We start from the raw sequence: 27862 nt of genomic DNA, 5'->3' as shown, positions 1-27862 counted from the left end.
AGGTGTTGTTTATCGGATAGAATGCACGTGTAACAACCCTAGTTTTTACGTCGGTGAAACAAAACGAAGATTAAGGATCAGACTGTCGGAACATTAGGCTGCCGTAAGGTTGAAAATGAGTAATTCTCCTGTCTTCCAACATTGTAATAGTAATAATTGTCAGATAAATATTAATAAAACAAAAGTCTGATTTTAATAAATTATTATTTAAACTACAACTTTGTATGAAGAAATGAGTTAGATAAAAATAATTTTTTTTTACGTCGGTGAAACAAAACAAAGATTAAGGATCAGACTGTCGGAACATTTGGCTGCCGTAAGGTTGAAAATGAGTAATTCTCCTGTCTTCCAACATTGTAATAGTAATAATTGTCAGATTAATATTAATAAATNATTAAGGATCAGACTGTCGGAACATTTGGCTGCCGTAAGGTTGAAAATGAGTAATTCTCCTGTCTTCCAACATTGTAATAGTAATAATTGTCAGATAAATATTAATAAATTAAGAATAATTTTTAGGGAAAAAAATAATGTAAAGCGAAAGGTAAAAGAACACTTCGCTATAATTATGCAAAACAATAATGTTAATTTAAATACCGGAATGTTAACAGCAGAATGCTGGGAATTTTTTGTTAACCATATAACTGGCTCTTCAATGAGTTGACTGTTAGAACGTAGATTTTGTGCTGTAAGCCCCACTGAAGAGGCCATAGGCGAAATGCATTTGGGAAGCTTGTTAGTAATAATGTAAATAAAGTTTTTTTCTCTGCAAATTATTTTCTTTTTTATACCTTTTTAAACTCTTTTTTTAAAAGAAAATTTTTTAGTCATTATTGGCTTGTTTTTTTAAAAATTGAAGTTTTATATTATCCAAAAGTCAGAAGGGAAAGAAAAATATAATTTTTTGTAATTTTACTCCTTATGTTCTTTTTAATGTTCTTTTTGTTAATTTGCATTTAAAAATGATGTTTAACTGACGTTTTAATAATGTTAAAATGGTTGAAAACGTTTTTACATTATTAAATATTTTGCTGGATGATTAAAAATGTGGTGTTTTTTATAATTTTAAATTTTCCAGAGAATTCTTAATATTGTCTGCCAATTTTTGGATTTAATTTAACTGAAAATGTTTAATAAATGAGCTTTTAATGTGTGGCTAGCTACCCTTATTTACTGTAGGTTCAAATGTAAAGTACTATGAATTTTTATACGACATGGAACTATGTGCCAGTAAGACATTCGGGACTATCACCAAGCTTTACGACCGTTAACCTAATGGGTACTTTATGCGAGTTTGCGGTTAGTATGTCAGGCCTGGGCTTACGCATGCTCCGGAAATAACTATGTACGAGGGTCGGTAAGGAACTCAAATATTTAATATTAGCTCAATTATTCACTATGTACAAATTAGTAAGAATCAAAAACAATTTATTTAATGAAAAGAAACAACTCAAAAAACCCAACAAAAAATAATACAATTTACTTATTAACTTAGAAACTATTGCCCATCAGAATTCGACAATATCAAACAATTAAACTATGTACAAAGAATCTTATGAAACTATGATCCTATCCATCACCTCAATACTAGGAACTTTTTTCCTTTTATCTAACTTCCTTTGAACCACTCCTATCGCTATCCTCAAGACTTGCTTCCAATCTCACCCTGGAATTAACCTCGATCGCTTTCTGTCTGGAGCTCGTCTCGCTCTATCCCTGTCTGGGGCTCACCTTGCTTGTCTTCTCTGGTCGTGTTCGTTTTATACTCTGAGGTGATGTTACAATTATTTCTGGAACCACTCTCCTCATTTACATACTTAACTTTTAACAATAAATCTTCATGTCTTTTCCTGGGCAGCCTAGTTTCCGACATTTCTCGCTAAATCCTTTTACATTATTCTTTTTTATTACATATTTGGGATGTTTATTTTATCAAGGTCTAGCAAGTTCTCTACTTTGTGCGTGTGGGGTGTTCTCCCCTTCTTTCTGTGGAAATTCTTTCAAACTTCTGCCTGGGAGCGCAAGTGCACGTTAGTTTCCCTATGGCGCTTTTTCTAGTCGGTGAGTTGGATTTTTCCTTTGTCTCTTTTTGTTTCTTTTTTCGTTACTAAGGTGAGTGGTGAGGGAACCTTCGTCCTAACTAAACATAAAGCCCAAACAAAATAGAATAAAAAGTAAAATAAAAATTAAATAATAATACAGCTCAGACTCAGTTCCTTACACACAGATGTCTAGTACCTGAGCCTCCTTGAGATTCTCTGGATGGCAAGGAAAAATAGGTGTTCGTAAAGCTCTGTCAAATAGACTTGTATATACTTTATGGCAAATCTCATTGATTTAATGAATTCTCTCCCAATGATTAAGAAAATATGCTTCGTTATAGTTAATTCATTAAAATGTTAAATAAACATTTAACATCTTAATGACTTATAGCTATTCTGATTTGTCTTTGAGGATTTAACTTAACCTTTGTATATGAGCCAGCAAAACTCGAGAGAACTCAAATCATCAAAACTATGTATTTCCAATGCTACAGTATGGACATTAATTCATTTGGAATAGAAGGAATTCTGATGGAATACTATCACAACCAGGCATGTTATGAGTACGTAAATTACAAATCACACTTTGTATCTCTTCCAAGGGTATAACTTTATCTGAAATACTCTCATTTTTATCTTTAATAAGTGTTATACACTGTGATAACTCCTCCCATAATAACTCATCTGTATCGGGACATTTATATAAATTAATATAAAACTTAGTAAATTTATCTATTATCTCATTTGTGTCTGCAATCTCCGTATCTTCAATAATTAATTTATCTATTTCTATCCATTTCTTAGCCTTATTTTTCTTATTAAACGACGTCCATTCAACTTCCCTGTTAATTTGCAACCTTCTCATCTTATAACAAATATAATTCTCATTATTTTTATAATCAATCTCAATACTTATTTGTTCCTTTATTCATTTAATATCCTCCACTTTATTCTTAATTATACAATGATTCAATTTTCACTGTAATGACTTTAATTTGTCAAACCTATCTCTTTTCATCTTTTTCCAGGTTTTAACTACATCATCATTTATCCTACTTTTAACAGTAAGCCATTTATCCCAAGTAATTTTTTCTTCTGTTATATCTAATAATTTATTAATATTTGACTGAAAAGACTCATCCTGTAAAATATCTTTAGAAAACCAAACAATACGTTTTCTGTCAATATGCTTTCCTAAATCCAACTCCAATTCTACCATATCATGATCCGACAGTTTAACACCTTTATTTCGTAATTCATAAGTAACAATATTTTTAATTAATCCAACACCTTCTGTCATATAGATACGATCTAATCTTTCTAAAACACCTCTACCTTCCTAAGTAAATCTAGAATTAAATAAATAAACACTTCGATAATGATTTTAATCTTATTGATGTTTAAGTATTTTAAGTAAAACCTGACGGGAACCATCAGAATGTAAAGGTCTGTTCTTATCAAGAACTGTGACCGTTGGGTCGGCATCTGTTTGATACCCCATCAGGATGACACCACTGTATTTTTAGGTTGATATAGAGACCACAAGTTTGCACGAGAGGTTACGTATGAGTTTTGGACCCGGAATGGAGTGAACGGAGAGAAGAACGGAAGAAACTGCACTCAAAGTTGCTTTAAACATAAATAACCGTTTATTTATGTGAAATCTAAGTTAGTGTACATTGGAATTTAAGTTGCTATATATCAGTTACGTGCATCGCATTCGTTCTAGTTCAATTCCTAGTTACAATCGAGTTTGCGATTAGCTAGCAGGGAGAGAGAGAACGTACAATAGTGCGCGGGCAGGATAAATACCTTATATTATACTGTTGATTGAGTAACAGCAAATAAAGTCCCACAGGAGTTAAATAGGTGAATTGATATTGTCCAGTTCAGTCATTGAGGAGGAGGTGTTGGGTTCCAACAGGAACAGTCTCTCAAAGACAAACTCGGTGCGGCACACACTCACAATCAAATAATAACTTCCACCCCCTTACTCATCGTGCTTGTCATTTTTATACGAAGTCCTCTTTTCGGGCCTTTCCCCGATTTCGTCGGGGATGACGATCTCCTTGGACCAATGAGGTGATGGGTGACACAATCGTGACACAGAGATGTACTCATCTCAACAAGGAACCTAACTCATGGGAATTGAGGTTTAACCAGATTTTATGTTTCCCTTCTCTTTTAATTTTCTTTATAACTCGTTCCGTCTTTATAAAGTTGCATCCCAAGTTTAATTAAAATTTTAGAAAAAATTTAAAGTTTATAACACGAAATTTCTGACCCTCACAGAACATTATTAAAATCTCCCTTCAAAATAACCTCCCTACTTACTGCTAAAAAATTTTCTTTCCATTCCATTACACGAGGCGAAGCATAAAAACTAATAATTCGTAACAACCTATTTCCTATAGCTATATCCACTGCTATTATCTATCGATCCGAATCTGATCGAAAGTCCTGTATCTTAATTTATTTCTTAATCATGACAATGACACCGGTACTCTGTATATTCGAAAAGGAAACATATATATTATAATTTACATATACTCTCCTAAGGTCTCGTAAATCATCAAAATTTCTAATGTTAGTATGTTGAATTGCCAAAATATCTATATTTCGAGTTCACACCATATTTGTTATTCAGTTACTTCACAGAAATGACTGAATAATCGTAGAAAAGAAGAAATATATCCTGGTTAACTGACTTTATTTCCTAATTGCTACCTAATTGCTGGTAAAAGTAACAGTTTAAGATGATTTTTCTTTTATAGATTTAAAATGAATGAAAAAACAAAGAAATTGACTCTAAAATTAACTATAGTGGTACCTTGACTTACAAGTGTCCCAACTTAACGAGTTTTTTCAGATACGAGCCGTCTCTCGGCCAATGTTTTGCATTGAGTTGAGAGCTAAAATTCGGGTTACGAGCCAGCTTCGGATACCACCGCTAGTTTGCGCAGCGAACTCCACGGCAAACCACAGATTAAAAAAAAAAAAGATGATGGAAAACTGCCATAATTTTGTCATTTTCGTTACTCTTCCAATGTCTGACAGGCTAGCTTATAGAAAAACATGTGATCAAGTGATGTCGGCATTAGTTCACTTCCATGTTGTGTGTGGTGTCAATGCATGTGTCTATGCATCTTTATCTTATTATAGTGAATGCAGCAATATCCACAAAACAAGTTTATTGCAGTATATTCTATTGTCTTTATACAATATTTGTTATTTATAAGTATATTTTTCTTATTTAAAAACATGTAAAAAAAATTCCAGTGTTCGGAACAAATTAATGGCATTTCAATTCACTTTTAATGGGGAAAATTGATTTGACATGACAGTAATTTATGTAGAATGAATTAAACTCGTAAGTCAAGGTACCACTGTACTTTTTTTGTATTTTCCTTTCAGATATTGAGGCAATTATGGCCTTTCGTCGGACATTATGTAAAAAATCTTTTGAAAGAATCGGTAGAGCCAAGTATAAGACAGAGCTTGCCCTTGTACCTGAGAAGTTTTGTATTTGAGAAAATCATCCTTGGTGACGTCGTAAGTTTTTCTTCAGATTTTTTCAGATTAAATAGTTTATGTATAGTTGCAACTTTTGCGGAATAATTTACATATAATTAAATGTCTACGTAATAAAATAGTGAAAATGCATCATAAAAGTGTTTACTGATGGAGATTTGATAGTTTGTTGCTGATGTAATTAACAATTAATAATAAGCTTAATTGTAATACTATTTTTATACTTTCCAAATAACATTCCACCCTTCACTTGATGTTCCATAATTTCCACCCTAAATTTACGTAATGCTTATCCTAATCAAGATTGAAACAGAAGACAATATAGAATTGGCCAAGTCAATGAGATTTTGGAATTGCAAAGTGATGTACCGTGAATGATCTCACTTGCCTGCCTGTTCCCCTATATTTCTATAAATATCTGCAGCTTGTGATGCATTATAGTAATTATCTGAATATCCACTCATCTGTAAGTGCAATATGTAATTTATGGACAACTCGTAATCATTGAATTTATTGAACTATAATAGTCAAACATCGGGTTTCGAATGCCTCTGTTTACAAACTTTCAAACACCATATTTGCCCCGGTTGCCTTACGATAACTCAGTTGCTGAACAAGCTACCGTACAAGACCATCTTCTCCCTATACTGCCTGTGTTAAAAAAAATTGACAGCCCAACCAATCAAGGACACGACTACCAATTCGGAAGTTAGTGGTGTCAAGATCTCCTGGCATCATTACACGTCTGAACACGAACCATCAATGACATAGTTATTCAAATTATATTTCAATGCGCATGCAAATAAGATACTACTATTGTTTTTTGGTATGTGTCGCAATTGAATTTAAATCAAATTAATTAATAAAAACTATGTTAATTGAGGTTTGCATAATATAAACGATCGGCAATTAAGTGTTTCAACTAAACAATTATTTATTACTATTTTTAGCTATTAACAGCGTATTTTGAATGTATTGAATCTCGGAAAAAATTACACAGTCAATCCGTAAATTTATAAAAAAAAAGAGGAGCAAAAACTCTGGCATAGAATTTAAATGATTGATAAGAATTCTGTGGGTTAATATTCTTGCTAATTAACCAAAACTGTTTGAATTACAAGCAGATTTATGAACATTAATCGACGATTTGCAAGTTCGATTTGTAGTCGGACATATTTTTCATTTACTGAAAACTTTAATTAATTCAAGTATTAAATTACACTCCGGATGAATTTTCCAGAGCGTAGTTTGAACCTGCAACTCTATAATCTAAATTTCTGAAAGACGGACATTGATTTTAAACAGAATTAATTAAAAAGTAAAGTGAATGATATATATGCCAATAAAGAAAATAAATTAAGGTACAGCATTTCAAAAAGTGCAATTTAAATCGTGGTAATTCGATCTCGTCCACTCGAGAAATTAAAAATACACACGTTTAGATCATTTCAATGAATGGTTCTTTTACTTAGAGAATGAATGCTTTAATTAAAGTGTATTTAATTTTAAAAAAAATATATTTTTAACTTCTAATTTTCTTAATTATCATTAATAAATGCTAATAACGTGCCGACGATCAAAACTTTATTCTAATTAAACATAATTGTTTAAAAAATAGTTTTAAAATGAAGTTAAATCTTAAAAATACACAAGATTAATTATAAAAGTTAAAGAATGCAATTAATTACTATAATTTAAATTATAATGTTGTAATAAATGTTATATGTTATTATGATGTATTGTACTAAGTGCATACTTCTTGTGTCGTTCCTTTTGGTTCTTATAAATAAAAATAGAATTTGCATTTCGTACAAAAATTCTAATGAAAATTAAGTAGAGAAATGACAGAATTTTTGAAGTCGAGCCTCTAAAAAATGCATTTGGGTGTTGCATTTTATTAGAAATTAAGAACGTAACAAGCCGTAAGTGACCTTGCAGTAATTTGTAGTTATTAACTTCAGTTTAGCTGCATTTAGATGATTGCGTGTTGAAATAAGATGTGAAATTTATTTATTTTTAATCATTTTTTTCAGTCTACACGTTTACATATGCCCAGTTTTGTTTTATTTTCTGACTGATTAATTTTGTTCAGTTTTAGTTTTGTTTTCTCTACAAGTGATGAGTTATTATAGCCCACCAGTGGTCAAGCAGATAAAACCAACTATATTGATATTTCATCATGGGTTTGTGCATCATCAAAGGACTGGTTACATGTAGTTTTCTGGGTGTTTTTCACATTTCTAACACCTAAATAGAGATCAGTTTTCCATAAAAGTCCTCCTGGGAGGCATTCCCCTCAGCAGATTATCCATGTATCACATTGCTGTAGCAAATCAAACCAAATCTTGTATTTGTTTGTAAAGCAAAGCCATGGACCATAAAAAATAATGAAAAACTTTAGATTTAACACAAAAAATAGATATAATTCACCAGATTGAAGATAGAAAATCTCAGTTTCTGATTGGTAAAGAAAGTTTATGAGTAAGCAGACAATTTCAAACAGTTTTAAAGCAAGAAAAAAAACTACAACAGGTTTTTCTTAAAAATATTTTAAAAAGAAAAATAAAATAAAAGTATTGTTTTTACAAGTTTAATAAAAATTTGACATATATACTTTACAACTGAAATTTTGTCCACTACATAATTAATGTTTGACCACAATATCGATATGCAGTAATGGACAAGTTGATATTACTATATACGGTAGAATCTCATTATATCAGTGGTAATAAGTCTGGTGAAATTAGTTAAAATACATTGATTTGGCATCTGAACTTGGAGAAAACATCTGCAAACTGCAGATATTTTCTCTACATTTGTTATAGAGATCCATGCTAATATGATTCTGCTGTATAGTAATAGACTTTTGATATAACAAACAAATCCATAATAACAAGTAATCACAATAAAACAGATACAGTATTTATATATATCACCCATTCAATCTGTCCGTCCGTCCCATATCCATTTGATAACGGACACTAGAGGCACCCCTATCATGTCATATTTCAAACATTCAAATTAACAATTTTAATTTTTATTTAAATTAACAATATGAATTATTATTATTCATTTGGCAATAAATTATTATTTGGTCAATATAACAATATAAATAATTCAGTATATTTGTAATAGGAATTTATTATTTCAGGGGCTTATATCTCGCNCATTGTAATTATTATTTGCTCGTGGCACAGGAGTTTAAATGCCAACATTTCTTTCTTTAGTGATGTGCTAGCTGTTGTTAAAGATGACAGTGAACAAACCTGCAGGCAAACAATATCAGCTGATTTACTGTTAATAATGAATATTTATGTACTGTAATTAAATTATACAAATTTTTGATGTTTTACTAAATCTGACATTATAAACAATCTGAGTTTTTATCACTGCAATCTCATTTGTTTATTCAGTTTAACATTATCAGTTCTTCATTGTCATTAAATAAGTATAGACAAATCCCTCGGTTATTACAACAAATATTTTTTTTCCTGTATAATGTCAATTTAATGAGACCATTAACATTTATTATTATTATAGTAAATTGTAATTAATGTCATACAAACTGTTCGCTTTAAATTTAAACAACTGTTAAAAATGTTTTTTTTTATTAACACTCGGTACTTTATTAAATTTAGGTTAATGGAAAAGTTCGTGTAGTTTTGAAGCCACTAGTTAAAAAGATGCCCCTAATTGGTGCTGTCACAGTATTTTTCTTAAATAATCCTGTAAGTATTCTTCTTAAATGTTTAAACATTGATAATTTAAATGAAACTTATTTCTAAATATTTGTTTCCTAATGTATAAAGACTATTGTTATATATATATATGTATATATTTTTTTTAAATGTTTGTTAACAATACCGGTAATCAACTTAGAAGACATGACTATAAACAATAGCGAGCATTGCATGGCTTTTGAGTTGCACAAGACTCAACGTCGACAATAATGCTTGTGCCGCATATCGGAGAGACTCTGAGAGAAATGCTTAGATAATATCACAATACTATTTGAAAGAGATAAAAGTATGTTAGAAGAAATGATTTTTGTTACATTGACATTCTTACAGTAAATAAATATAATTTGACTGATGACAATCAAGATATAGTGAAGGCTGGATGGCTGAGTGGTTAGGGTGGCAATCTACTGGTTGTGGGATCTGGGATTGAATCTGAATGGGTTGAAAGGTCAAAAATTTCCTGGAATTTTTAGGGATAGTCCATCTGGATATGTTTGGCCTGTCCCTTGCCATCCAGTGGCTCTGTCCCTTGCCACCCAGTGGCTCCATTGTGGGTCTAGACTAACATAAATGGGCATCCCAATACGGTTCCATCATCCCAGTTAATGGACAAATAATGTGATTTGTTATATATTTTTATTTGGTGTGTTTCTCTCTATTATTAAGTTATAGTTTGTATATTTCGTCCATATGTATAACTGTTGTCCTAGACCAGGGGTCGGCAACCTTTTGAGTCGGAAGAGCCAAAATTACAATTTACAAAATTTCAAAGTTTTTAGAGCCACAAAATTTTTTCTTGCAAACAATAAATAGTACTCGCATAAATAAAGTTTCTTGATAAAAAAAAAACTAATCTATTTATTCATATATAAGTGGTGTTTTTCACAACAAATTAAATAATAGAAACATCCGATGACGGCGTCATTCCAGAGCTTCCGACGGACTGACGACAGTGACGATGCGTGTCACGGGGGAGGGGTGCGGTGAAAAGCGAGTACAAGTTTGCTGAGAGATAGAAAGAGTGCCTAATCCTCGTTAATCGATTCAGAACGATTTTTAAATTTTTTTTTTTTTTTTTTTTGATAAAATAAATAATAATTGCATATGGAACTAAAGAGCCGCAGCTTCACATCCAAAGAGCCACAGGTTGCCGACCCCTGTCCTAGACAACAGTTATACATACAACAGTTATAAATATGGACAACAGTTAATTAAAATTGCCATAGGGACCAATTTTCAATATCTTTATAACATTATGGAGAAAAAATTTCATTGCACTTCTGTTTTTCTGAAAAGTTTTTCCAGATTTTTATCCGTTTCTTAGTGGATTCTAATTTAGTAGTTTGTTTTATTGAGTTTTGGCATGGATGCTTTAAAGGTTAGTGTTCATACTAAATGGTTTCTTGTAAAGAAAATGTATGTTATCAAGTAGAAAATATGGTGTTTTTGTTTGAGTGTGAGTAGACTGACTGCTTGCAACCTTTAAACACTTATGCCATCTTCAAGTAAATGTGTCATTTGAAATCAGTGATATCAAATGGTGACTGGCAGCAAGTTATGACCAATTGACATAAAAATTACATGTCTTGTTCAGACCTGACAAACGGGAAAACTATCAAAAAAAGATGCTGATCTCTCTTGCATGTCCTGTCGAACAATGTACAGGTGTTCGGGTAATAGTACAGGATGGAAATGTGTCACAGCATCATCCTGTTGAAAAATGAAGTTAATCTTCTATTTTCACTAGAAAGTGTGCTGTCAAGCTTTGGCATCAACCAGTCTGGTTGATGTAAAAAATGCAGGTTAACATGAATGTTGCTACTATCAATTGAGCCATGCTCCGAAGAGTGCGGATGGAACTGGAGTACTTTATCGGTGCATGCTTTTTTGGCACCCTCGATTCAAGTTGAAAATAAAATTTTATAAAGTATTCATTTGATTAATTGACAAAATAATCTGATTATTCGGAATCAAAAACTAAAGTACAAATACTTAAGATTTTATACTTTTTCAGGCCATCGATTTTAATCTTACGAATTTAGCAGATGTCTTCGACACTCCCGGATTAAGGTATGCTGCAATTTATATTTATTACTATTATAAAACTTATTTCATATTTGATTAAAAAGATATTCACATAGCAATTCATCAACATGCGTCAAACTCATTAATTATATACCTCCCTTGGGTCTAAAGTATACAATGGACTGCTAGAAACTTAAAATATATAACTTCTACACGCACACCAGATTGTATAATAAAATAAATATAATGAAATAGTTACCTGTACAGTCGACCTCCCCCTATAACACTGTTGATTATTCTGTTTTATATGAATTCCATGTTGTACGAGCCACTTAGATTTTACAAATACATGAGCCATTCACAGACCGGCACATGTATTTGTAAAATCTAAGTGACTTGTACAACATGGAATTCATATAAAACAGAATAATCAACAGTGTTATAAGTGGGTCAACTGTATACACTAATGAAACAAGATGATTAAGCATCAACAGCATTTAATTTTTTTTTAAACTTAAAGCTTGTACTAAGTAGGTCCTAAAACAAGGTGAATCAATTAGTTTATTTGAAAATTAAAAAAGAAACAGAGCAAGAAAAGGAGTGATTGATGGCACTTCTACTTTTTTCACTTCCTTTGTGTCTTTGACTCCTTTTGTTCTTCTATAGCAGGTGTGGCCAAACTTTTATCCCTTAGGGGCTACTTTTTTGGTAAAATATAGTCTGCAGGTGACTATGAATATGGTCAAACAATTTTAGGATTTTTATATGCTCATGTGTTAACATTCATTTGCATTGTTTGTCGGGATAAATACAAACAGTATGGGTACGTTGCACAGACAGTCTATTATTGTAAGAATAAATTATCGAATTAAGATTTTTAAACATTAATTTAAGTGAAAGCAAATTGTTCAACTTTAGCTTCGCGGGCTACTTTCAAAACCTTTTCAGTCGACCGTGGTCTACTGTTTTATAGCATTTGAGAATGATGAAATAAAATGTGATAGTTGATGACTTCCTGTGCATTGATACAAAAAAGAGGAAGACTTATGAAATTTGGAGGTCTCTAAGCTTCTCTAAAAAATTTCCATCAAAATTCTAGTGATACCTAGTAACTGCATACTAACAGTCCATCTACAGTCCATATTCTTTCCTCCTCTACTTCCTGGATCAGACATGCAGAAAGAACCATAAAGTATATTTTTAGAAATACATTATTTGAAATCCAGCACCAACCATATAATGTGTCGTTGCAGTTAATTGGTTGCTCATACCCTTGATAGATATGGATTGTATTCTATTTCCATGACCTAACAACAATCCATGCTGTACCTGACTTGTTCTTGCTTGGCTCCTGGCAAAACTTCTGTTCCCTCTGCCAATTACAGACTGCCATCTCTTGTTAAGAATAATAAATAAATTTAAGAAAATTCTGAAAGAAAAGATTAGCTCTGATGGGACTCGAACCTTCAACTTCTATCTACCATGCATGTGTATTGCTGATTACGCTACTCCGATTTCTGTCTGATCTTCACTTTCAAACTAATTATTTTTTAAAATATTCTATCATATAATATATATAACTGTTTTAATTTAAGACAGAATTTTTTATTGTTCCAGTGATCTCCTACGTAAAGCCATTTTGGACCAATTGGCGGCACTCATGGTTCTTCCAAACAAAATTACCGTGCAGTTGATATCCGACATTCCATCGAAAACCTTGAAATTGCCAAATCCGGATGTAAGTGGTATCTAAAATATACGTATAAAATTACTTAATTGTTAATTCTGAAATATGTAAACTACAAAAGCAGAGGTATTCGCACTTAATTTTTATAAAAATACATTGATTTATTGATGATTTTTAATGTATCTCAATCGAATAGACTAATGATACTGATATAAACCATGCTTATTCTCTGTGTTCTGAGAAATGACTTCCCCTTACCATTCAGAAATGCAATTTGTAATTATGTGTTAGATTAATAATATAAAACGCATCTTTATGAGGGGTTCGATGTGGATACATCAAAATAATCTTGTGCTATTTGTATGTTCTATCGTGGACCTGCCCTGATTTGGGATGGCAGAAATATCCTCTGTGTCCACAGACCCAAAAGAGGGAGATTTTTATCATTTTTAGTAAATAAAACACATTTGTTATTAAATTCTAGATATTTGTAATTTAAAATTTAAATGTACAAATTAAATTTGCTAATATACTAGTTGTTATATTTTAGGGAATATTGAGAATAGAAGCACTGGGAGCTAAAGAGTTGGTGAGAGCCGACGTCGGAGTTTTGGGAATGGGAAAATCCGATCCTTACGCCATAATATTAGGTATTTGAATTTGGTTTTTTACATTTTATCTATCTTAAAAGTGTGTGAATGTATTAATATTTTGAAAAATCTCAGTTGTCAAAATTTATTTCTAAAGAATAATCCATACAGTAATTCTGTACAGCATTTAATTTTATAGCAAAAATGCACGTATACAGAGTGCCTAGTAAAGTCCTTGTATATTCTTGCATAACCGATGAATGCAAATAAATATAGTTACGAATGTGACGTGTAATTATAGTAAAGTGACTGTGTGCCATGAGACAAGACTGCTTGAAATGCCTTTAGAGGTAAAATTTGGAAGCTGCTGCTTTCGTCTTGAATACAGTGCATGGTACAGAAAAACTCTATTACGAAGTTGGCTACAAAAGTTCAAATAATAGCATCACTTCAGTGATGTTGCATGCTTGGAGGGCATATTATAAAGTTCTAGAACATAGTATTAGAGGACACTCAGCATAACCAAATGGCATGGATGGAAAGCATGAAATGCTAATGTGTATATTGTACACAGATGGTAAAATGTGTATTTCTTGTGTGTTCATTTGTGTTCTCATATATTTCTTGTTTGGTTTTTTATAATGTGTATTTCTCATTTTCCTATGTCTTTGTGCTGAATTTGTTGTTGTGTGTTGTATATTATGTATCACGCACATGTCAGTATACAGTATAAGGGCTTTATTGTGCACCCTGTGTGTACTTTTAATGCAAATCTTATTGTATTTAGAACATAAGAGTAGGTATCTTTTGCTTAATGTGATATTTTATCTTGACAATCCCTTTACATGCGTTAAGTGGCAGAAATGTTAAAGGATATAATGCTATACAAACAGTAAAAAATACTCAGTATGTATGGGAAGATGCTCCTAAACATCAAATGTGAGGTATTAATCGTGTTAATCAAGGGATATCTGTAATTAGAATATTGCAATGTATCTATATTTCTAATGGAACTATGTTAATTTGTAAGTAAAATCTTAACTTTGATAATTTTCAAGAATAATTTTTCATTTAGTGGGTGCCCAAGAGTTTAGAACTTCCGTAATAAAGAATACCATTACGCCAAAATGGAATTACATCTGCGAGGTAAATATTTATCAAATTATTAATTATAAATATTACATTTAGTGATGTTATCATTTAAAATCTTAAATAAAATATAAGCTTTAAAGACTTGTAACTTTGTCTAAGAAATAATTTGGTTTAGGAATGCATTTTATGTGATGTATCGTGATGATTTTTAGTTTTAGTTATATGTAATTACTTTTGTTATTAATGTTTTTATAAATAAACACATTGTAAAATTGGATAAAGTTTAAATTAACATGCCGACACCAAAAATGCCAGTTTAATAGACAAAACTAAAGTTTTTACTGTTTTAAATGGTCGTCATTTGGTTTAACCTTATAAATTTGGCCATTAGATTGGCAGCAATTACAGGAGTTAGAGACCATATTCCTTACTTGGAAGTTCTTATATGAAATGCTTTAACTGATATTCTCTATCCCCCTTGGAATGGAGGAAGACACTTCATGTAAGGACTTTCAAAAGCGAGACAGTCTCCGTTGCCATAATTAATGACCGTCGATCTTCCTTTAACCTAGTTTATTAGACGACGACGGCTCTCTAACACGATCAAAAATGTTAGTTTGTCTATTAAAGTGTAAATTTTTCTGGATTTTTAGTGTTGGTGTGTTAATTTTAACATTATTTTCATTACTTTAAGTTTTGCAGTTATATTAAATTCAAATGTATACTTAGGCTATTGTGGACCAACTTCACGGTCAAGCTTTGGAAATCGAAGTGATGGACGAAGATCAAGGAAGTAAGGACGATTTTCTCGGCAGGTATGGGATCAATACATTTACTAAGTTACGTAACAAAATATTAACTGTATCATTTATTCTAATTTAGATATGTTTATTAGAATTTTCTTATAATGTTTACTACATTGGAATTAAATTTAATATTATAGGATATCAATTCCAATTAACTCTCTTATAACTAAAGGAAAGGATGACATGGTATGTATCTTTGCTGTTATTTATGTCAATGAGTAAATTAGATAGTTTGGTGTTAGATATAATTATTTTTTCTGATGATTTAATAACTCTATATAGATGTAATTGTGTGTTTAATCTGATAATACTTGCCAACAACATGAATATGTATGTATAAGTTCGTGGTCCTTAAGGTGAAATTTAAGGATTCTTTTAAGAACGTTTTTAAATTCAATTTTGCTAGATTCTTACGGAAAACCACATATAAGCATATGTCTAGGGATTTATCTACCAATCAAGTAGGGTCAGAAATTCACCAACACTGCGTTAATGCAAAGTGAAAATTGTGGTGGTTCTGAAGAGAGAACCACCACGATTACGGTGGTGGTTCTCTCTTCAGAAGATCATACAATTACTTGAGAGAATGAAGGGTCAATAAATGTATATCAAAGAACAAACTATATCAAGTGAAATGTAAGGTTTTAATAAAGGTTAAATTTTAGAAAAAGTGTATCTTTTGGAGTTGTACAAAGGATTTAGTTTATTGGTTACAAGGTCAATAATGAAAATTGGCTCCGGAAAACAATAGAACAGGCCTTAAATTCTATATTTATTGAATTATTGAAAAAATGTCAGTGAATGAAAGGCTATAAAGTATGAAATGGAGCAGATAAAGTGGCTATAAGGATTATTAATGTGAGGCTCCAGAGATGTCCTGGAGCCACACTAAATTCATTAATATTTAATATATATTTTTCTGTCCTTAAAGGGAAAAATTAATAATAATGAAAAAAACCCTTTCCTCAGAAACGTAACAAAGGAAAACTCTAAAATGTAAGTCTCAAGATCAGCTATCTCTGGTTGGGATTGAATTAAATGTCGATTTTGACTCATCCTCTAATCTAATTGGGATCTTATTATACTTAGTAACAAATGATTGACCAGTTAGAAAGTGAGAATGAGAAATGCGAACAGTTGGAATGGCTCGGGGACAGAAAATAATAAAAATCCCTGAATTTCAAGGATGAGAGAGCTTCTCTTTCTCTGATTTCTCTTGGTGCTAGACCTTACTTGGTTGCATCCTCAACTTCATTCCCATCTCTCTTTCTCTGGATCGAAATCGCCTCCTCTCTGGACCGTCAACATTATCCCAGGACTGCTGAACAATGAAAGGATCCTTTTCTCGTGACTGTCTTGTAAGGAAAAAACAAAAGACTCGACAGACTTTTTCTCATTGCCTGCAGAGAACACTAAGAGAAATAGTTTCTATAAGCCTTTTTAGTATAAATAAATCTGCACAAATTTTTTTTTGTAACCATTGAGTCTTTTGGTGAAATAACACAATAGAGTTATAGTGTACGGAGCTTCTGTATATGTTCGAATATCTTATTCTAGGCATTTTAAATAAACTTAGTGTGTTAGTGTGTAATTTAAGTGGTTTATCCTTATGTGTATTTTAACCAGAACTGTTTTGTTCATCTCGGTCCTCTTTAAGACGAGGTACAGAATTATCCTATTCTTCTTTAAATGCTATGTATAATTCTAATTGTACAAAATACCTTTTTCTGTTAGAATTACATTTATTTTAGAAATTAATTAAAAGATTTTAATAATTTTTCAGTGGTTGCAATTAGAAGAAACAAAGAGCGGCCTGATCAACATAAGAGTGACTTGGTTTGCGTTGAGTAGCGATCCATTGGATTTACCAAATGTAGGTATGTGTTTTGTCTAAAATTATGACAGGGTGTAATCTGGTTTTTCAATTTAACGAAATTTCTGCAACATTGGGAAAATATTTAGAGAGATTTGCTTTCATATGTCTTAATATAAGATAATCTATATGTAAATAATTTACTATAGAGGAAAAAATTACACATCAAATACTTTGGAATTATGATCTAGTGTACACCCTGCCATTAACTTCTGACGAAACACGTTTTTTAGGTTTAACATTAATTTCTTCAATATTTCTATATTTTAAATTATTGATAATTTTGTAAAATTATATAGCAAATTGCTTTAAATAGAAGCACTGGAATGAAGTACTCTCTGTCGTCGGCTTTGTTAATAGTGTTTTTGGATTCCGCGAAACACTTGCCAGTAAGTGAAGTAAAAATTTATTATTTTAAATAAATTAGTTAATACTTTTTAAGAGTTTATTCTTTGTTTTCTACAGAATGCTACCAGAGCAGCAGGTGAACCCAGTCCTTGGGTTCAGTTTACTCTCGATAGACAGAAGGTGACAAGTTCTGCGTGTCCGAAAACTAACGATCCAGTCTGGGAGGAAAGCTTTCAGTTTCTTGTTAAAAATCCGGAAGTTCAGGAACTGGAAGTAGAGGTTTGTCGTCCAAAAAATGTTACGTTATATGAGAATTACAAAGAATTTTAAGAGTTAACAATTTTATTTTCGTTAGGTTTTGGATTCAAAATTATCCAAATCGTTAGGTTATCTAAAAATTCGTTTATCGCAGTTGTTAAAGGAGTCAAATATGTATTTGGAACAGCCATTTGTTTTAAGTTCGACAGGATCCAATGCAAAAATATTTTTATCCCTGCAATTAAAGGTAACGTTGCATTATGAAACTTTTTAAAATAAGTTAGCAAATTTACAATAAGAATTGTTTAATGTTGTTTACTAGGAGTACCCCTCATACCCCATAATGTCCTGGAATACATAATACCCCATAGTGGGTAGAACATGAGCTCTATACTGTAGAATTATGATGTTTTTATAGCTTTGATGCTGTAAAGAATGAAAGTATAATTTGCAGCTTTACTGTAGAAACTTAAAGGCTTTTGTGCAAATATTTTATTTTTTCTTTACTTGCGACTTAAGAGTGCTCTTCAAATGTTGTGGCTTCTGTAATCGGCTTGCTGTTATTATTCAATAAAATTAATAAGGCACTACTATGATTAAATTTCTCAGCCATTCTAATTAAGTTTATAGAATTTAATATGAAATTTGACTTAAATTGCTTCTTTTGGATTGAAAATGATGGTGTGGGATGGAGTCCAATGTATCTGGGACCTGACGTGCACTGTTGGATTCAATCCTCGCCCGAGCAATAGGTTGATGCCTTAACTGTCTATCATCTATTCATTCCATGTCCAGATACATAAAGCCTCATTTGGCATCTCGGTTGCTTTATAGACTGGACTAAACCCATGACAAATGGAAAAAGGACATATTATTTTAGTTTGAGATGGAGTTATGTTATTTTTAACATAACTATGAATTCCAAATGCTCCATAATTTTAATATCTTTTATTTTAATAACAGATCTTTCTGTTGTAGATATTGAGCTGTGTACAGGATTCGACAAAAGACGAAAAATTAGATTCGGGCTCTGCGGGAAGTAGATCGAGACAGGGTTCTCCCATCCACAAGTCGCCCCAAGGTTCGCCCGTCAGCAAGACCTTCTCTCTCTCTTCCGAGAGCGAGAAGAGTGCATCCGTATCCGAGAAAGCAGAGACGACGGGCGCCGTAATTCCGTCGTTGGAAGAGATGATTCACTCGACCGTCGCTCCCATCGTGGACACCGCGGAAATCAGTCGCGAGATATTAAATCAGACGTCGAAAGAAGAAAGTCCCGCACCAAGGTACGGACAGGAGAAAAAGGATTTGTGATATTGTTTTATTGAGAGAAATGCTCAACATTTACATAACTTTGTTAAAGTTTATTTGTTTTTTTATCTGATTTGTTTACATTGTATTTTAATATTAACAATTTTGTTTATAAGTTTTAAATTTAGGTTTATTAAGGTATTTTGAGGATTTTCTGTTGTTTTTCATGGTTATACTTAATATATATTATACAAAATTGAATAATACTCTACGCAAAATATGTATTATTTGCTTAAAATAAATGCTTTTTTGTATTAAATGATTGTTTCAAAGTAAATTTTAAAAAGTATTTTAAGTTCTCTATAATCACATTTAAGCCAGGATTATGCATGCCTTTAAGAGTATCCCCTGAAATATAATTTTGTGCTATTATCAATTTTTAACTGCTGTTTAGAACATAAAAATTTAATTTAGAAGCCCAAAACAATCACTCGAAGTTCTATGTTTATTTGATTCACGAGGAAAGGCCCCGAAACCAAAAGAAATTGTAGATCATAGTACAACATTAGATCATACTTTCCAAATTTTGTGTTTTATATACTGAGAATCGTTCAACGAATCAAATTTTACTGCCTTGACCGTCACGAATATTTGAAGTTCTGATCAACTAGAGCAATAGAAGGTGCCAGTTTACTGCTCTAGTGGATCGGAACCTCAAATTTTCACGAGCAGTTTGAGCCAGATATGTCGGGTCCTTCCCTATTGCCTAGCCAAACCTGCAACGGCCGTGAAAGGAGACTGTTATTGCTCACAGACCAAAAATTTTAAGAGAGAACTCGGTTTTAAGAAATTGTTTCCCATAATGGAACAAGAGCATTTCAAAATCTCAACTTTGTTCTGTTTTAAATTATGAATTAGCCCTAATGTAGTCTGAAGAAAAATCTGGCAGATCATTTGATAATTCATTCTTTATAATTTGGGTATGGAAGTAGTTATCTGTCTGGTATGTGATTCAGAGTAAATATTTCCATGAATAAATCCTGTGCTTAATTATGGATTCTTCAGTGTATGAATGAAATATTGATAACAAAAATAACACTAGATTTACTTTAAGAAACATATTTATTAAAAACCTTGTTACTGTTAGTATCGTAACGTTCTTCAGGTGTTTTGGTCATTACAAACAGATATCTCTGTATTCTATTCGGTTGATATTAAGTTTCTCATCTTTACTTTTTGATATTCTGGATTTTTGTGCTGTCTGATACAGTAGTAGCTAGTCTTGCGCATCTGGTCTGACTGGGGAACTGTAGTTTTAGTGTAAAACTTTCTACTATGCACCTACTCTCACTCATTCATACACTAAACTCAACTTAGTTTTGTGTTGTGCCACATAGAATGTTACTGGTAGTGTGATTCTAACAAATAAATGTCCCAATTAGCAAAGTTTTTTTGTGTGGCTAATATAAGACATAAAATTACAAGTACAGTGCAAATTATATCGCAACTCGTGCATTGTTCGTTGACTCCAATACTGCTTAAGCTTAATATCTAGTTTCTTTTATAGTGTGTTTAATCTGTTTTGACCGTTCCAAGGTTTGAAACTTGGTCGTTTTTTATTTGACACCAAGAAGGGTAATGAGAATGGAAAATTTTAGTAATTGTGATTACTAAAGTTGTGATGCTGAGAAAAACTTAATATTCGGAAACTTAACACCTTTGGCCTTCTTTTTAGAGGGGTGTTATTTATAGAAATATCTGAGTTATTCTGTATTAAATTTAACCATTACAAAGGTTTCAATTACTTGAATTAACTTCCACTAACTCCATTTTACTTTTCTTTCCGACTATCTTCTTTCTTCCGATTTTATAACATCTCAATGCAGCTTTACTAATTAAATATATTAACAATAATCTATTGCAAATTTTTAATTTTTGCTAATTTCTTTTTATTAATCTTCTGTATATTTTGTTTCCCTTCTTTCTTAACTTTTTCAGCATCGACGATAACAAAGAAGGAAGAATTCAGCTGACGCTGAGATACAGCATTCCGAGAAACAGACTGATCGTCGTCGTTCACAAAGTCGTGTGAGTATAGTGTTTATATTTTTATAAAACTGGATGTTACTTGAATTAAACAATTCTTTATATTTCTATTAATGTACACTGTAAAAGGGAAGGAATTCCCTTTGTTGATGAAGTTTTTAGGCTGGTATTTATACATGCATACCAAATTTTAATAAATTCTCTTAAATATATTTATTATCCAAAAATAATTTTTGAATTTTAATAGTGGAGTGTAGTATAGTTTGATAAAGACACAAAGATATTTCTTTTCCAGTAATCTAATACAGAGAGAAGGAGAAGAGAAACCCGATCCCTACGTCAAAGTTTACCTCCTCCCCGATCGAACGAAAGATAATAAACAAAAGACTCAAGTCTGTAAAAACAGTTGTAACCCCGTATACGACGAATCGTAAGTCTCAATCTAGCAACGATAATTTCAAATTTCGCTGTAAATATAAATCAAATTTCTCGTCGGCAGACTCGAATTCGAAGTGAGTGCCACGGACGTCAGCTCTTGCAGCTTGGAAGTAACCGTTAATTCTAGATTTGGAACCATGTTTTCACGTGGAAGAGTATTAGCAAAGGCGACCATCGATTTAACAAAATTTGATTTATCGAAAGCTATTACGGATTGGTAAGAACTTTTATTTGTAATATAAATAACATGTAATCTAGATGTAGATAAAGAATAATCTATAACATTAATCTCTTCGGTGATGCCATAAAAAGAGTGAACAGTGAAGTTCTTATACACCCGTGTAATTGACAATGCAGATTGCTACAGTTACGAGCATGATATATAATTACAGTAAAGTGACTGTGCATAATGAGACGAGGCCACTAGTGACACGCCTAGGTGATAAAATTCAGAAGTTAGTGCTCTTGTCTCAAAAACGATATGCGATATGGAAAAAAGTCAATTACAAAGTCGTAGAGGACTACTGTAATAGTACAAAAGGATATCCAGCATGCATGAATAGAAAATGGGAAAAATGAATTTGCTGGTTTTCAGTTCCCATTGATGCTACATCACCACTAATCGTGTCACAAAGCATAGAAAGTGAAACTGCACATTACAGGATGTAAGAGGGTATCTAAACACTTAAAAGCTAGAACAGTTGATTAAAAACATTGCACACCACTCGTGCTTATTCCAGCACATAAAAATTTAAGGACTTTACTATGCTCCCTGTATTTATATGAGGGTTACTTCATAAGTCGTGGCAACCAATTCTTTTTTGGGGGTTGCAAAAATTTCAAAATATACATATTAAAGAACATGATATACTCTACCAAACACGATTAGTCAGATCAGTTACATTTGTAGTCTTTTAGGTAAGAGAAGCAAGAAATAATGTATACTTTAATGTACCATTGCACATATTTCTTCATTCCTTTACCTCACAATTAGTAATGCTGAATAAAGAATTTTATATGCACATTAAATTTAATGAAGCTTTAAAATGTTCTTCTCGATTGTCAATCACTTGCTGCTGACGATGAGGAATGTGGCAAATACCATTCGCTTTACAATTGGCAACTCTTGCAATCTCACGTTTTGCTGCTTTAGACACGTCTTGTGTACAAAAGTGTTACCAACACAATGGCTTTTTTTTTACTTTGGGCATTAAATCATACTGATAAGGTGAAAGGTCTAATAAGGTGGAATCTTTACAATGTTGGCATTATAGAAGCATCTTGACACTGCTGTACAGGCTCTAGCATTATCATAAAGAATGATAACATTATGAAACTGTTATGGATGTTTATCCCTAATTACCTGTACATGATATAAACTATTCTCCAGATTGCAAATGCAGTGTACTGCAAGACCTATCTAACTGTCAAACAAAATAATACAATGACCCTCTCCAGGTAACCATTATTTTCACAGGATAGGTTTTGCAATGATTATGGATGTTGTTGCTTAGCCAACTGACAAGCTTGGGTTAATAGATGTGGTTTATGGTTTTACAATGTTAGTGATCCTATTCAACACATTGTCTCTACCATTTTTGTATTGTAGTAGGTTTACGTGTCATGTTTTGTATCCATTTTTGCACTTCATTCAGTTCGTGTGGCACCCACTCCAATGCAATTTTGCAAGTGTAGATCTCATCTAAAATTCTATGCACAATTGCCTGGTCAATGCCTTTGTACATGTCTAACTTCTTTGGAAACCATTTGTCTGTATTGTGCTTGATATGTCAACACTTGCTTCTCTTCCACATTAGAATGCTGCTAGTGGCCTTTAAAAGTTCTGTATGGTAGAGCACAATTGTCAAATTTGAATTGTCACACAAAGCTACTACAACACTCAAGCAAGCACTCAATTTTGTCCACCAAAGGTTGAAAACATGCTGACAGAGTTTGACTCGATCTTAGACATCCTCAAATGTTTTCATCTAGTGGCACCATTAGATACAAGAGATTGATTTCTCAATAATGAAATGCCCGAGTGTTGTGAGCCTTCTATGATGCAGAAGAGTTAGTTAAGTAGGGAATTTCTGCATTCACATTGGTCTATTTTGTTTACATATAGACACTGGGTTTAGCTTTATACATTTATATCTTTGCAAAGAAGCATTTTCTCTATGTTTAACTGAAGAATATTATTTAATTGTCATTTATGTTTTGAACAGGTACGATTTGGAGATCTTAGACTGAAGAGAAGGAAATGAAGACCGCTCATTCCACAAATTGCATTTTTAATTTAATAATCGCAAAGGAGATTATTATACGTTTGTTTGCGTATGCATTTGTGATCGGCAAATGCCGATATCTGTATATATGTAATATGTACGTTCTTAAAACTTATTAATTACAATTAGAATACATTTATTAATGCATTGAATTTTAATAACTGCAGCATACGCAAACTCAAATGTATATGTAAAGTAAGCTTTATCAGAGTGGGCTTCGGCCCCTATGACGCAAGTCGTTATTAAATCCTCCAAGAAGATTCGTCTTTCGGGATTAATTTCCGAAGTGCCGGAACGGCTCAAACACTTGGAATTCAAAGCATAAAAGCTCACTCTGGTAAAGCATAATTTATTTTTTTTATACTTTATTCATTTTCTTTATATGCCTATTTAATAATTCCTATTTTAAGATACTATTTACATTCATAACTGCAAGGGCAATAGTTAATGACAATCAATTTTCCTTCTAGAAAACAGCTTTGGCACATAATTTTATGGTTAATTTAAGTGCTGTGGCAGTTACCATATTATGTTATTTCCAAAATATGTAAATTTGGATCACATTTGAGAAGATTTAGTTGAAGAAGAGCAATTAAACGAACCATACTTGAGCCATTTTCTTCTAAGTTTGATCAAATGTGTTCCGAGATGTGAACAAAACGTGTAAAATTCAAACATTTCTTTGTATTTCTCATTTTCTTGATTGTCGTACACACTTATTTATTTAATCGCACCGTGTATAATTGGGTAATTTAATGCAGAGTTTGAATTTAGGAGCGTCGTTAGATTTCCACTTTTAAGAACTGAATTACTTCTAGTTCTGATTAATATTTTTACTGTCGCTATACGATTGGTTGCAGAGTAAAAACCGAGTGCAACAACTAAGTAGCACAGTGTAATGTATGATGAGGTCACTTTATGCAGTACTACAATCTTACTCTGCTTAATTCTTTTTGTAATGCTAGGATCAGCCACGCTTTGTTCTTTGTCTAGTGCTAGGATGAGTTATTGCACTTCATTCTTCCTCTAATGCTAGGATCTGTTACTGTACTTCAATTTTTGTCATTAGAGAAGTTTAAACTTTAATTATCAATAAATTGACGAAAGTTTAAACTTCTCTAATGACAACTATTCTCGCATCTTGTATTGAGACAATTTCTTTTATATCTCCAAGTTATCAAAGCATGTGATACAAGCATAGGAAGTAAGGCTGTGTTAGTGCATAAAGACATCCTTATGCCATATATTTGTGTAAATTTAGAACATTATTCTTGCAAAAGTGCCACAGAATGGGATTAGATTTATTTGTGTTGAGTTTTGGGATTAATTTTTTGAAGTTAAATGAAATTTAAGTGGTAAACTACATTATACTGGTGTTACTTATCTTTAATTCAAATTTATCCGAATAGATTCAAGAAAATGAGAGCAAAGAATCTTTGTCTTTTGCAAATTGTATTAAAATCTCTCTGCATTTTCAGAAGTTGCAAAAGATTCGTTATTTATTTGTCGTAATGTGATTTAATGTTGAATGTCGTGTCTTGTATCCGTCTGGCATCTACGCTCATCCTTTTGATGGCAACTGTTGGGTTGTATGTTTGGTTAGAACCGTGTTTAATTGTAACTTCAATGGGCTTCAATTTATTGTAAATAATTCTAGTAGTCCAGTTTCGTGTACGATAATCATCCTTTTACGTACATTACACTGTTATAAAATATCTGTTACCTTTTGGATAGATTTTATTGATTCGTTATTCTTGAGGAAAGTCTCGTCGTCCCAAGAAAATTATTTATGTTAACCTTTTCCGAATTTCTGCCACTGCAGCAATTTGAATCGTTAGATTTAGGAAGGTTGCCATTTTGAATAGCAAACTTTGTTAAATCAGGAACAATGGGTGGTGGACCACAATAGAAAATAGTAGCTTTTTTATGCACCCGTTTGAACTCTGCATCATTATACATTAATTTTAATGCAAATGTTTGGTCCAAATTATATAAAAATGAAGTGATTACAGACAAGTGGCGTTTAATGAAGACCGCATAATGATACCGAATTTGTAATTGCTTACAACTATGGTGCGATCGTCAAGTTGCTCTGCCGTGTGGCCGTCAACTTTAACTTTTCCGACACGCCGTCTGACTGTGACGTCATTATTTGGTTTCTGGAAGCTCCTCCCGTTTCTTTGCCCACTGAGGAGCAACTTTACAGTCGTGCCACGTACTAAGATTAGAAGGAAAGGTCCATAAACTCTCAGGTAAATTAAACTTCTGATGAAAATTTTAATAGAATTTTTGAAAACATTCTACTCTAAGATTAAATTATTAGATAAAATTTTGAATTATATCTTAAGCCAAAACCCTATTGTTAAGATCCCTTTATAAACCCCAAAAATGTTAGAAATTGCACTAATGTCTTACATATCAAATGCTTAAAATATTTTCAACCACTTTAAGTGACGAATTTGCTACCAAAAGGGTTTTCCGAGTCATTTTAAGGGAATTTGCAAACTGTATTTAGTAACACACTTCTAGCGAAATGTTAAAACTTTTTAATGTATGAGATAACACTGAGTTAAAGGTATACGTTGTAAGCGGGTAGAACAAATTTTGTACAAATCAAATTATAGAAGAGAGTATTCAGAACTTTGTAAACATTTCATTCTTGTAATTGCATCATACAAATTGTTATACTGATTTGCACCCTTAATTTGCAACTAAATAAGCTGAGGCGGTGATTGGGATCAGATGGAATTCTAGCTTGCTTAGGTGATGATAATCAGAAGATATAGCAGCACAAATCAGTATTCACCTTATAATTTATTTACACGATTTTGACAGCTCATTCGTAGGAAAACAAACATCCCATCTGACCAAAAAGCCCTCGAAAATCGAAAGTTAGACCAATAGACATCTCGCAGACCAGAATCTCTGCATCGTCCAGTCCTTTTCTACGGCAAATTAGTGAAAAATAGTTCCAAAGTTTGCGCGCGACACACCAAATTTAGAATTAACGGCAGAAGAACCGACCGACACTTTCATTTAGACGTAAATCTAGGATAATCTTATTTACAGAAGCATACAGTATAATATCTGTGATACATAAATTGTTGCTAAAATACTTTTTATAAATATATTTAAGTTGTTTTTTTTTTTTGTCCTGTTAAACATTGTGAAATGTATTCTAAACTAGTTTTGTAAGTCTGGTAAAATTCTCGAACTTACACTAAAAAATATAATTGGATTTATAAAGCTTTGTTTTCTGTTTAATTGTTAATGTCTTGTGATACAAAGCTGTAATTATTATTAAAAAATAAATTATTATGATTGTCATTGAATTGAAATTACAGTTGTCATTCTCTTGTCTGAAATACAAACACCTAATAATTAACTGATGAACGAAGTGTGGATGAAGAAGATATGGCTGAATGTATCCAAGAATTCTCAACAAGAAGAGCCTATCGCTGTATCGTTAGGTTGACCAAATTCAACCTAATCGATACAGCAGGACAAGGATATATAGATTAGTGATGCCGCGAATAGAGATTTTGCCGAATACCGAATATTCAGCAAAATATGTGTACATTTCGCAGGTGACAAGTTACGACCTGTTTCATTGTGGTGGGTGTGATAGCGACACCGCATTTGTTTTATTTGCGAGTAGATTGTGTCACGACATGCATTATTTGTTCATTGTTACATCAAATTGTGTTACTAATAGTCCTTATTACTAAAAAAATATCACTTTATATGAAAACTGTTCGCCTACATCGGACGGCAGACCTTTACAAGTGGTGGTCAGCAAATGCAAAATAGTACCCAAGCCTGACAGAATTCGCTAAGATTTATCTATCGTCTC

At 32.2% G+C, this 27862-nt stretch overlaps 1 protein-coding gene across 1 annotated transcript; it reads left to right on the top strand.

Moving 5' to 3' along the window:
• Positions 1-9200: 9200 nt before the first annotated feature.
• Positions 9201-27347, top strand: LOC111637181 (extended synaptotagmin-2-like). Its single transcript, XM_023382609.1, has 16 exons — positions 9201-9301; positions 11328-11383; positions 12956-13076; positions 13576-13675; positions 14691-14761; positions 15437-15522; positions 15651-15699; positions 17297-17386; positions 17686-17775; positions 17852-18013; positions 18090-18239; positions 18971-19275; positions 21239-21328; positions 21582-21716; positions 21786-21941; positions 23950-27347. Exons 1-16 carry the CDS (start codon positions 9257-9259, stop codon positions 23972-23974), a joined length of 1731 nt encoding a protein of 576 aa, XP_023238377.1. The 5' UTR covers positions 9201-9256; the 3' UTR covers positions 23975-27347.
• Positions 27348-27862: the final 515 nt, after the last annotated feature.

The sequence above is a fragment of the Centruroides sculpturatus genome, unplaced genomic scaffold, assembly GCF_000671375.1.
Source record: "Centruroides sculpturatus isolate CEXI.00-Female unplaced genomic scaffold, Cexi_2.0 scaffold1017, whole genome shotgun sequence".
NCBI lineage: Eukaryota > Metazoa > Arthropoda > Arachnida > Scorpiones > Buthidae > Centruroides > Centruroides sculpturatus.
Note: the sequence above shows the minus strand (reverse complement) of the source record. Positions and strands in the feature narration are given on the sequence as shown.